A 13,408-nucleotide genomic window follows, 5' to 3' on the forward strand; every position below is an offset into this window, starting at 1 on the left:
TGTCATCAGCATATTGCTGACAGCATACTTCAAAACTCCGGATGACCCTATTTAGCGGTTTCATGCAGATGTTGAACAGCATGGGAGATAATATCAAATCCAAAAGAACTGCAGATTGAATGTTCCACAGGGCCGAAAAAAACACACTCCTCAAGCATCACCCTCTGGAAACAACCATCCAAATAGGACCAGAACGACTGCAAAGCCAGCCACTCCAGATGGATACTGTGGTTGAAAAAATCAGGATGAATGCTCATTGGTGTATAACTATTCTGCAAACAAATCAGAATGAATACTCCATAGAAAACAAGCAACTTGTCTAACCTTCATGTAAGCTTTGCGCAAGCAAATTGGGATGAATGCTGAATGAACAGGTTGTCTAGAGGAACCCTCCGGAACCTTAGAGCAAGTTGCAGAACTGAAATAAAACTAAGGTGGTAGGAATCAACTCAGATTTAGTCCATTGAGGAAATTCTTCAACTCTGTGCACTTAGCACAAATCTGTCTTGCTGAAACTGATTAACAGTGGGACCAACATGCTAAAATATTTTGCTTCTCTCATGGGACTGTGTCATCATGCAGAAACTGAGGTCACACACTGGGAGATTTGAGCTGCTCTTGCTTGACTGTGACAGAGTATGTAAGCCTCTATCTAATTTGAAAGAAGTTTGCTTCTATCTGCTTGAATAATATTAAATACATAAATGTTGGGGTCTCAGTAGTTAATCAAATTTTGTCTAGCTGCTTGATACTCTCTAATGTTGTTTCTTCATGGCATTCTATGAAGTTTAGGTCATCATAGTCTGTGAAAGTGTTGTATATGGAACCTCTGTGCTCTGCTTGTTCCTAGCACTGTCAGTTAATGGATGAGATATTTGGCATGAGCAAGCCCCAAGAGGTTAAATTCTTACCCATGTTCATAGTATTAGCTCTGGATTTCTTATTTACTAAAAAGCAACTGCATATTTTATGTAATTAAAAACAGTAGAAACTTATGCACATTCAACTTGATTTATGTCTTCTTTTAGCCCTTGGAAAGAAGTCATCATTGACTGAAAAGGGGGAGGGGATGAGAGAATTTATAAAAACTTGAAATAACAGCTAAAGACAAGCATCTTCTTTTGTATGACAACACTGTTTCGATGACAGAGGGCAAAAGGTAGGGAGTATTATATCTACGGCATCTCCTAATACTATGGTTCCCAGCAAAGAAATGTGGGTTAGCACATTGCCTAAGAGCCAAATACTTAGGGAGTTGCCTGAAAAGATGCACTCCTGGAGAGAGGAAAAAAAGATTAAAATAATGGGCCACTGGTGGGTTGGCAACAGTTCTACAATTCCGTGACTTCTGCCAAGGTTGTGTGAGGCTGTTGCTGCAAGTGATTCCTATTGAAAATTAGAATCACGCAGTCCATAGAAAGAGGTGCCATGAAGCTTGCTAAGAAAATATAAAAGAACAAGCAAAACTTCATGCTCTTTCACACCTTGGAAGATGGGAGCATGAAAATTTAAGAGTGTGGCCTGTTTGATCTGTGGTGCAATAAAAATAAAGCAATTTTAACCATGCACAGAGTACTTTCACAAACTGACTTTCAAAATATATTGAATTATGAGTCCCTTCAAAAATAAAGTCCATGGGATCATTTTCATATTAAATTACAGTGGTACCTCGGGATGCGAATGGGATCTGTTCTGGAGCCCCGTTCGCATCCTGAACGTAATGTAAGATGCAACGGCGTGTCTGCTCAGGCGTGGGTCGCGTTTTGCCGCTTCCGTGCATGCGCGTGACGTAATTTTGAGCATCTGCGCATGCGCGAGCAGCGAAACCCGGAATTAATGCGCTCCGTTACTTCCGGGTTGCCGCAGAGCACGACTTGAACACGCTCAACCCAAAGCACATTCAACCCGAGGTATGACAGTATCTTTATTCTGCTCAGATGCTCAGAGCAATGTACATAGTTCTTCTCCATCTGCCTTTTAGACTCACAAGAACTCTCATTAATGCTGAGAGATCAAGACTGGCTCGGGGCACTGAATGAGCTTCATGGTTGTGTAGGGACTCGAACTCAATCGCCCTAGTTCTAGCCCAATACTCTTAACTTCTACACCAACCACACCACGTTTCCATTTAGGTGTCATTATTGCTGTATCTGGAAGGCTCAGAGACGTCACAAAAAAACAAATTTTTTTCATGATACAATAAAAGTAAACTGTTTTTGGCAAAGACCATTGAATTTCAGTAAGATACTAGAGTGCTTTCTTCCAGCTTAGCTGGTTCTCCAGCTTCAGCTGTTCCTGGATAGGGATGACTTGGTCACAGTGGTGCAGGTCTTGAGAACATCTAATTTGGACCACTGTAATACACTGTGTGGAACCCTTGAGGTTGGTTCAGAAATTGAGAGTAGTATAGAATGCTGCAGCCCAGCTTTTGGCAAGTAAAGCTGCATGTCAGCCTATTACACTGGTGCTGAAAGCTCTACACTACCTGCCAATACATTACCAAGCCATGTTCAAGGTATTACTGTTAGTGAATAAAGCCCTAAACGGCCTAGGACCAGCTTCCCAGAAGAACCGCCTTATCTCTTATACCCCAGTCAGATCACTGTGATCATCTGGAAAAACTCTCCTGACTGCCCCACAGTTATCCCATATTCATGTGGTTTCTGTCCACAGTAAGGCTTTTAGCATCATGGCACCAGTATTTTGAAACATTATTTTTATGGAAATCAGACAGACCCTACAATTTTTGACATTTCTTTGCTTGCTGGAAACTTCTACTTCTTCTTCTTCTTCTTCTTTTTGCTAAGTCTTTTTAGAGATTTGATTTGATTAAGTGACAGTTATTTGTTCTGTATTTTGTAATTTTACAATATTGTAATGCTTTTATTGAGTGCTACCAAGAAATACTTTTGCAGCTCAGAAATACTTTTACATATATATGCATACACAGTGCTTTTTTCGGGGGGGTGTGCAGGGGTACGCATAGTATTTCAATATGAGTAGGAAAATGAGAGTACCCCTAAACATTTTTTTTTAAAAAAAAAACACTGCATACACACACACACACACGCTCCCCACCCCTGATGTTATTTCCACTGATGCTATACTATGGATTTATTTATTATATTAGTACAGTGGTACATCGGGTTACATACGCTTCAGGTTACATATGTTTGGTTACAGACTCCGCTAACCCAGAAATAGTGCTTCAGGTTAAGATCTTTGCTTCAGGATGAGAACAGAAATTGTGCTCTGGCGGCGTGGCAGCAGCAGGAGGCCCCAAGTGGTGCTTCAGGTTAAGAATAATTTCAAGTTAAGAATGGACCTTCGGAACGAATTAAGTACTTAACCCGGGGTACCACTGTAGCCTTATTTCAGACACGTGAACTCAAAGTGACTTACACAAACAAGAGTAAAAACAAAGCTCTGTAGATTGAAGTTTTGTCCTCTGTACTGAAAAGGTTCGGTCAGGATCACCATAATTTGGAAAGTGAAAGTGGGGCAGTGTCACACCTAGCACCAACCCGGTACCAGGCACTAAGTCTTTGTAGGAAGGACTAGACACCCCACAGGTCAAGGACCTTGAAGATCCTGCAAGCAGGCCTCCCTGAATCCAATGCTGAGGATGCCCGGAGGGACTCTCTGATTTCATACCTGATGGGAAAAAACCCAGAAGTGAAAGAGGAGTTGGTGGAGCACTCCGTCCCCGACCTCAAGATTGCCACTTCAGGTCCAGGTCAAAGAGCGACAACACTGTATTCGCTTGTGGGCCCAGAGTTGTCAGTCTACTCATGAGTAAGGGGGTGCTTTGGAATATGCAATCCCCAATACTCCTTCATTGCCAGTAGCTGTGTTTAGGGTGTGGTTTAGGAGGCCAGAATTTATAAGGTCCTGAGCCTTCTAGTTGCTGGAAGCAACATTGGTCCCTGACTCCTAGCATCCCTGTCTTGCTGAGGCTTCCTGTGCTAGGGACCTTTTGAGGTGGCAAGGAATAGGGATTTTCCCAGCTTTGCCCACCTTCTGTTTTCCAGGATGTAAACACAGCTGTATGGGACAATCTTATTTTTGCATCCCAATGGTGGAAGGAATTACTAGACTACCACATCCCCATGAAAATCGTTCTCATTTTTACTCCCACCTCTGATGGTTACTGATTTAGTATAATTCGCTTTCAAAGTTTCAATGCACATATCATTCAGCTAACCTTTCCCTATTTTGTGTTTTCTAAAGCACCAACATTGCCTTATAGAGGCATTCTTTTGAACTGGCTTCTCATCTATGCGAAATGTGTTCTACAAATTCCTCTGAAGAGTTATTGTTAAAATAGCAATATTGTTCCCATATGTTTCTCTCCATAACTGATCTTCAAGCCCTACAAGATAAGCAAGACAACCAGATCACTTTCTCTATCAGACTGAATTTGAAGAGAATTAATTACATTCAAAAGGCTTGTCAGATTGGAAAAAGGAGAGTTAAGAGATCTGAACCAGCAGCAGATGTTGGAGAATACTGATCCAATTATTACCTAGCACAGAATATACTGGAAAAATGTTCTGGAGGCCAGCAGCGACACAATCTCTCTGGGTGGCCTGCCCATCATCTCTTGCTGACTGATCTTTGCTCCAGAGTTGTCATTCCACAGAAGGCACTTGGGGTCATGATGACACTTGGAAAAATATTATTTAAGGAATTATGTACCATTCCTTAGAGACATACAATAAAAAACTCTGCCATCAGTCTAAATCACTTTATCTTTTGGCCTGTCTATTCAGCCCCACCTATGGGACTATGTACAGACCACTGCTCTGCTCCACATGAATGACTGCACCCAAGGGCTCATACATAGAGGTAGTGCCATCTGAATATTTTGGTTTGAGTTTTATTTCATTTCTTTTTCAAACTTTTGCGTGTTTGCTTTATTGTGTTCCCAGTGCCTATCAAGTCCTGCATTTTTGGAGAATTTGCTTCTCGTAAGAAAGTAGGAAGCTGCCTTATACCAGTTTATTTGTTCATATAGCCCAGTATTCTGAGTATCTGTAGCTCTCCAGAGTCTCAGCTAGAGGTTTTTTCTATCACCCGCTGTGGTGATCACACAGGGTCCCTGGACGTTTCACCGTCTATTGATCCCTGTGCCACCACTTTATTTCTCCCTGCCACCACCCAGGCCCTACCTGGTACAATACTGAGTCCAGTCAGGGTTAAATTGGAACATAAACTTCTGTTTATTTATTGCAGTTTAACAACGTGTAGTTTCATAAATGGTATCGGTCAATTACAATCGTGGGGTGCCTATCCAGACCTATAGCTTCCGCTACCTGCTCTCACTCACTAAACCACCTCTCAGATATTTACTTGTCTTTCTAGCTCCTAACTGTTCCTGACTCAGCTTATTTCTGTACACTAACTCAACCTCCCCACAGACTCTATTCCAATTCACTCCCAATCCAACCAACCACCCAACTCCCAATGAACTCCGCCCCTCCCAGAGCTGGTTTTATAGATCCTCTGACTCCACCCCCCTGGGTTCTGATTGGGTAACCTGTTTAACTATTTCACCTCCAGCACTCTCATATGTTAACGTCACACCTGCTACCTCCTCCTTTTAACAGAAAGTACCAGGGATAGAGCCTGTGATTTTCTGCATTCAAAACATGTACTCCGGCACTTACCTATGGCCCCTCCTTTCTCAGATGATTGATTGATTGATTGATTGATTGATTGATAGTATCTGCAGAGTTTTCATCAAGATTGAAACAGTGATGAAGAATGCAACGGATGTATAGCTCACTCAAGGCAAATCCCCATAGAAATGTTTATACATTCCCAGAATTGTGTTAGGCTTACCACCAGCTGCAGCTGCACATGTTGGCACTGGACATTCAGGGCATCATATCACACACACACACACACACACACACACACAACCACACGTACATTTTATCTAACGACACCAGCTTGGGAAGTTTGTTAAACCCAGTGGAGACCATCACCCCAACAATAATTGTTCGAAGGCACAGCTTGCTACCACAGCTGAAAAGCTATAAACTACTATATTGGAAGAGGGGGGGAAATTGCCAGATGGCTCTCTCATCATTGCAATGTTATAAAGCAGCAAAATGTTTTAATTGCTGCAGAAGGAAAATAACTTCTGCTGGGACTGTGGTTTACATCAGAAACAAACCTTCTCTGAGGGAGATGGCCCTTCTCTTACCTTACATATCTCTTTCTGGGGGGGGGGGGAATGTGTATTTGTCTGCATAAACCCTGAAAATGGGCATGATTTCAAACCTGTAGATCTTGCAAAATGGATTTTGCCCTAGGTTGGGGATAGGATTGATGATAGACTCCATCAATAAGGAGAACATTGGCAGCAGACTATCAAAACACCATTGCTTGTATGCCTAGATCAGATGCAACATGGGTGGTCATAAGAACTCCATCACGAAGCAAATTTGACAAGTGGGTGGGGCCACCCACCTGTCAATAAATGTGTGTCAGAAATGACATCAGGTCATTAACATGCTGCTAATGGGAAGTCACAGCAGCCATGGTTAAGTGGTCACAAGACTTTGGGTATTCAATAACCATGCCACAGTGGGAAAATTTGTGGAAGATTAATTGGAAATTCACAAACCGTTATGTCTTAAGAGAAAACACCACTGATGGTATCTAACACCTTGGAAACTGTCAAAGATGTACAAAAATGTCCCAAGTAATTGCTGGAGGTGTGGAGATGAATCAGGCACTTTCTATCACATGTGGTGGCTATGCAAAAAAATCCAGGCATTTTGGGAGAGTATCCACTTAGAAATACAAAAAATAATAAATATTTCCTTTAAGAGAAAACCAGAAGTTTATCTCCTGGGGATCACAGATTTGGATATCCCACAAAAAATGAAGAGTATATTTTCATACGTCACAGAGGCAGCAAGAGTTCTTATTGCTACAGAGTGGAAGAGTGATGAAATCCCCTCTACCCATGAATGGGTCCAAAAGCTAACAGATTATTCGGAGTTAGATAGTTTATCAGAAAAAATAAAGAACAAACCAAAACAGGAATTTATCTCAAAATGGGAAGTCTTCAAAGTTTATTTGAAAAACAATTACAGTAGTTTAAACTCGGTCGCAGCATTTGAATAACTTTAGTAGTAGATTTGAGAAAGATAGGAAACCTAAGATAAATCAATAATTAGTTAATTTAAGATAAAAATGTGTGGCGGCAACAAATAATAGATAATTGAAACAAGGAATGGATGAGATGTTGGGTCTGTAGTTGAAGGACCACTTTTTGCTTTATTGATTTGTAATTAATATTGTCTTTATCACTGTTTTGTTTGTATTTTTCCTTTTTTGGTGTATCAACCAAAAACAAAAACAAACATGCTTCTAATAGAGCAGCTGAATCAAGCTGGACTGTTCTTCCTTTACATCAGCTGGTGTGGGAGGAGGTCCGTGATGCTTAGCACTGAAAATTGCAGGGCGGCTTCGAAGATCAATGCTGGGAAGGAGCAACAGTCCTGGATGATGTCAAGTTTAGGGCGGGCAGGTAATGGGGATGCCTAGTGGGCTAAGCCTAGCCTGTGGGGCAGAGGTTCTCCATCCCAAACTACAACAGTAATAGGTAATTTGTTGGCTATTATTTCAAAGATACCTCGATCCTCATAGGGACTATATATGCATGAGTGAAGCTTTGGTGCTTATTCCCTAATTGAATGGGAAACTGTGAATGGCAGGTGGGTTCTGCACACATAGTCCAGCTGCACATACAGAACCCTTTCAGGAAATCAGCAGTAGCACCAATGAACTGGTTAGGACGCAGACTAGGATGGGCTGGATTTGTGATTGCTGCATCTTAAGAGAGTTCTGTATCTACAACCTCAACTGCTGAGTAAAACACACAACTGGATCAAGGCCGGTATGTTTTTTATTGTTCAGCAGCTATTCAAATACAGAGCTCTTCATGGTACAAAAGTTCAATATGGACAGCCCTTTTATAGACAAAATGAACAATGTCTCTTTAAAAGCGATTGTGTTTCTCTAGTCAAAATTATGTATCTGCCAAGATTATTAATGAAGTAGAAAGTGCAACAGAGGTAAATACGGCCTTGGAAAACAGCTGGGGGCGTAAATGTGAGTGGTATCCATTCTCAGCACTCTAGACTGAGAGAGGAAAACTTGCTGAAAAGAAGCTGGAATTTATTAAAAGGGTTTTTCAAAAGACTGTTGAGCTATTGTAATGACTGTTTCTTCCAGTGATCATAACTTGCTGCAGGCAAAGCAGTTCATCTTCAAACACCCATCACAAATGAATGCAAGTTTAAATTGTGTTAGTACAAAGAGCTGGTCCACTTGCATGTGCATAGAGTGAACTATGTAAAATCAACATGCACAAGATACCTGGTCATTTTCAATTGCAGGTACAGCAATATGAGAAACCTATGTACATGCCAAGGATACTGTAGTTGGGTTGAAACCTTCTGTTGCACAAGCATCTCTTTAAAACATGCCGTTTGTTTTCTGTAAAACAGTAACCCTCTCAAAAAATAGTACACATAATGGAAAATCTTGACGAGGAAGCTTGGGTTGTCTAGGGCTGTCAGTGTTGATCTTTGGCAATTCCACATCAACATTTAATCCACTGCAGGAGTGTTTCTATGGTCCAGTTCAGATGTACCAGTTTAATAAACCATGTCATGAACAAGTGTTTTACCTATGCATTCCTTTATTCCCTCCTCCCTCCTCTCACACTTTCATAATGCAAAGTGTCTGGGGTTTGTTAAACCACACTTTCCTGTTACATCCAAACCAGGAAACTGTGATTTACAAGTGACTGGTTTAACAAATCCCAGAAGTATTTTAATTAGTCTTAATTTATCATAACAGGGAAGTATCTCCTCCATGCTTCCTTAACATTATCTTTTCAACTTTTGCAGCCATCTTATCTTGAATATAGTTACCACATATGCACTAAGGACAAGCATCTCTATACAAAACTGAAACCTATTTTCTGTGTTTTAGGGAGTCGGAGTCCGATTGCAGATCAGCCTCAAGGTAAAATCCAAAAGTGGGCATGAAACTGACTGTGATGATATATCATATGAAGTAGAGGGGAAGGGGTGCCATCTATAAGAAATCATATTGTGCATTTGGGTGCTATATTCTTACTGCCCGTTATTCACTTATAGCTCGTTCATTGTAAGGTAACAAATGGTGATTAAGTGCAGCGGCATATTAGTGTTACCCAGAAGGTTCAGCTGGAGCTCTGCACATGCCCTGGAATCATGTGTTTATTTTTTGCCTTTGTTGTGAGCAATGAGTGCACCATTGTTGCAAAGTATCAGAGAACTGCAGTAGATCAAGATAAATATCCTCCCATCAGGTGACGGCTCAGCAATTTCAGCCAAAGAACCTCTGCATACTAGGTGCAACCCCATTAAACTCCCCACTGTAACAGCAATAAAATGCTTAATTAGTCCCCAGAACCTTTTACAACTGGCATTCAGAAGCATAGCACCCATAACAATGGAAGTAGAATGTAGCCATCATGGGTGGTAGCCTGGGCCGGATTTAGGTTTGATGAGGCCCTAAGCTACTGAAGGTAATTGGGGCCCTTTATATGTGATATTTTAGGGAGCAGGCTAGCAGGCAGGTCCCATTACTTACATCATAGGAGCCTACACAACACAAAACACTGTTGCTGCATGTAGGTTTTATTTTATTTGTTTTTTATCTTATATTTTGGAAATGTAGATCCAGTTTTTTCCCTTTAAATATTTTTGGGGCCCCCAAGAGAGTGGGGCCCTAAGCTATAGCTTGTTTAGTTTACTGTCCAAGTTGGTGGCTATCACTACAATTGTTGGGAGCAAATTCCACAGCCGAACAACGAACTATATGAAGAAGGTACAGTGGTACCTCGGGTCACATACACTTCAGGTTACAGACTCCACTAAGCCAGAAATAGTGCTTCAGGTTAAGAACTTTCCTTCAGGATGAGAACAGAAATCGTGCTCTGGCGGCGCGGCTTCAGCAGGAGGCCCCATTAGCTAAAGTGGTGCTTCAGGTTAAGAACAGTTTCAGGTTAAGTACGGACCTCCAGAACAAATTAAGTACTTAACCTGAGGTACCACTGTACTTCTTTTCACTGGCTGCTGAGAGTTGTAGTTCAAGGGCACCACTTTGAAGAGGCTGGTCTAGATAATGGCACTGAAGAAAGTCCTACATGTAAAAATGAGAATTTTAAGATGTGAAAATCCAGAACCTCCTTGTTTGTAAGATGTTCTTATTTCACATGCAAGGCTATGTCAGACTAACAGAATTTAAAAGATGAGGCATTAAAAAAATTAGAAAACAATAATACAGCCGTACCTTGGATCCTGAACACCGCAAACCTGGAAGTGAGAGTTCTAGTTTGCGAACCTTTTTTGGAACCCGAACGTCCGACAGGGCTTCCCCAGCTTCCACAACTCCTGCAGCCAATCAGAAACACGCTTTTGTTTCGAATGTTTTGGAAGTCGAACGGACTTCCAGAACGGATTCTGTTAGACTTTCAAGGTACGACTGTAATGAAGGCTGTGAAAACACTGTGATTTTTTGAAACCTTGAATGCATGCCACAGCAGATAACTTGATCTTGCAAGAACATCTCGCCTCCTCTTCATGAAATCTCTTTTGTCACTTCCACCTTCGGATATCTGAGGTGGCATTTGATGGGCTATTAAGCCTGTTTCCCACTAAGCAGTTTTTATAAAGGATCTTTTCCTAAGCTTGATGTTATCATGATTACTACAGCTTGAGGAATGTGGAAAACTGCCAGATCAAATTATTTGCCCAACTAAAAGGTAAAAGGCTAAAGGACCCCTGAACAGTTAATTCCAGTCAAAGACGACTATGGGGTTGCAGCACTCATCTCACTTTTCAGGCTGAGGGAGCCAACGTTTGTCCACAGGCAGCTTTCCGGGTCATGTGGCCAGCATGACTAAACCGCTTCTGGTGCAACAGGACACCGTAACGGAAACCAGAGTGCACGGAAACACCCTTTACCTTCCTGCCGCAGTATTAACCTATTTATCTACCTGCACTAGTGTGCTTTTGAACTCCCAGGTTGGCAGAAGCTGGGACAGAGCAACGGGAGCTCACCCCCGTCGCAGGGATTCGAACCACGACCTGCCAATCAGCAAGCCCAAGAGGCTCAGTGGTTTAGACCACAGCGCCACCCGCTTCCCAAGTAGCCTAACTAGCCCAGTACTGTCCACATTGACTTGCAGAGCTCTTGCCAATCAATTGCTATGTAATCATTTTCAGCTGAACTTTTCAGGGATGTACACCAGAATCCAGACTCCCCTTGGAAATTAGCCAAACACTTAATAGTAATGTGAAATGATCCTTGGGGAGTCAATGTTGACGTGTCCTCCTCAGCTTTTTCTGCAGCTCCACCTGCTTCTGGCTCGTTGTGGCTGCAGGGATTTCGTGACTTGTGTTTCTCTTTTGTGCAGTGCACTTTCAGCTCGAAAAAGAAGAACCAAAGGAAGTAGAGGTAACACCAAAGAAAAAGGCAGAGGTAGGCGATTGATCCTCGTATCTGCCTTATGCATTATAAAATAAAGGTTGCTTTGTTGAGCTGGAAAGGGTTATTTGGTTTGGTGGTTTGGAGAAGGCTGAGCCGTTAAGCAGTTTATATCCCATTAGCTCCCAAATCTTTTTCTTCTAAAATTATTCTGAAGTCACTGAGTAGTATACTTGTATCACTGACATCCAGTAGAACATTGTTGCACAAAATACCACATAACCAGGCATGGCCAAACTTGGCCCTCCAGATGTTTTGGGACTACAACTCCCATCAGCCCTAGCTAACAGGACCAGTGGTCAGGGATGATGGGAATTGTAGTCCCAAAACAGCTGGAGGGCCCAGTTTGGCCTGGTAACATTGTTGCAGGATTGATTGCATAGTGCAATAATGTTGCACTATGAGTTTTCATGATAATGGCTTTGGCCCTGGATTCCTCTGTCATGCAATATTAAAACTCACTTATCCACTTGCTCCAGCAGGCAAGGAACTTTGGATACAACCCATTGCCCACAGGCTTTATGCAGCAACCAGAGAAGGGAGCAGAACTTTTTACCTGAAAATTTATTAGAGGTTATTAGGAAAAATGTGCTGGGTGTCCATTATTTTCCCCATTTTATTGCCATGTACTGTCATTCATTTACAGTGCACTGTGATCTATGTTAAGGTGCTTTGTAAGATTCTTTTTCCCTTTGTTACAGTCACATTATATTGGAGATGGCCCAGACTTCCAACGTTCACTGTTCAACCTTGGTGGTCAAAGTCCTCTGGTCGTATATTACCTTAAGATGCATGGAATATCTAACACCTTAGCAAACATGCGGGCTTACAGGATTAATCACATTGAAATCTGCAAAGTACCATATCCTTTTTAAAAATAAAAATGTAACTTCAGCTGCATTTATAAAATTGGGATGAATTCGGTTTTTTAAAGGATATTAGGTGGGTGCAGTGCTGAGAATGGAAGAATTTTAAGTCTGCACTTCTGAAGATTTGGTTTTCCTTTTCACCAAGGCGAACTAAGAGTTTGGGATCAGTTGCTGCAACTTCTCTTTCCCATTTGCACCAGATGATATCTGAACTGGGCTGCTAAATCATATCTCAGGATCCAAGTGTCTCTCATCTATATTCTATTGATTTAGAATTGTGTTCCAGAGAACCCTGGGATTCTGATCAGGAAGTTTCTCAATTAGTAATGGCAGACTAGTTACCCGAAAGGCATGTTGCTCACCACAAATGATCTGCAATGTGGGGGGGGGGGGCTGCAATGCACAAGGAGTTCTATGGCAGATCTTGGTGTTCCTGAGCAGATGGTTCAGTCTGGAATGAGTTTCCTGAAGGCAAAAAGTTTAAAAAACTGAGCACTGCACCCACCAAACCTTCTGGCAGCATTCTAGTCCTGAGTTTGCCCACTGGCTTATTGCGGAATACATTCCAGTTGTCCAAAACGATGTGTTTCTATACTACATCTGGATTAGACACCGGGATCTTAAGAATGTGCTATTTAGGAACCTGAACTTCAACATGAATTGTAATACTTGAAATTTCCCTGCTATAACCTAGCCAACCTTTAAAAGAGTTTACACACTGGGTTTTGGCTATAATACTAGTACCGGGTCGAAGGCTGTATTCCTTTCATTTCATATGATTTTAAGGTGTAGTGCCTAGTCATTGTGTCGGCTTCCTTTGGTTAAACTAGGAAGGGTTTTTGGAGATGAGGGTCATTTTAATTAATTTTTGTTCAGTCTTACACACATAACCATTTCCAACAAGTCTGGGTTTTGGCAGAGTTAACCATTCCCAATAAAGATTAATGCCTGAATTCCCTCAAGCATTTTTTTAAATG

At 41.7% G+C, this 13,408-nt stretch overlaps 1 protein-coding gene across 3 annotated transcripts in view; it reads left to right on the forward strand.

Annotated features, from left to right (window-relative positions):
• The window catches only part of FAM227B (family with sequence similarity 227 member B), a 119,965-nt gene that overhangs the window by 89,503 nt on the left and 17,054 nt on the right, over positions 1-13,408 (forward strand). For all 3 annotated transcript variants that reach the window (XM_080980411.1, XM_080980412.1, XM_080980413.1), the window contains exons 11-13: positions 9,019-9,051; positions 11,492-11,556; positions 12,264-12,423. In XM_080980411.1, the coding sequence (XP_080836537.1) occupies positions 9,019-9,051; positions 11,492-11,556; positions 12,264-12,423 (258 nt within the window). The remainder of the gene's footprint in view (positions 1-9,018; positions 9,052-11,491; positions 11,557-12,263; positions 12,424-13,408) is intronic.

This window comes from Podarcis pityusensis, assembly GCF_964106645.2.
Source record: "Podarcis pityusensis genome assembly, chromosome: 14".
Lineage (NCBI taxonomy): Eukaryota > Metazoa > Chordata > Lepidosauria > Squamata > Lacertidae > Podarcis > Podarcis pityusensis.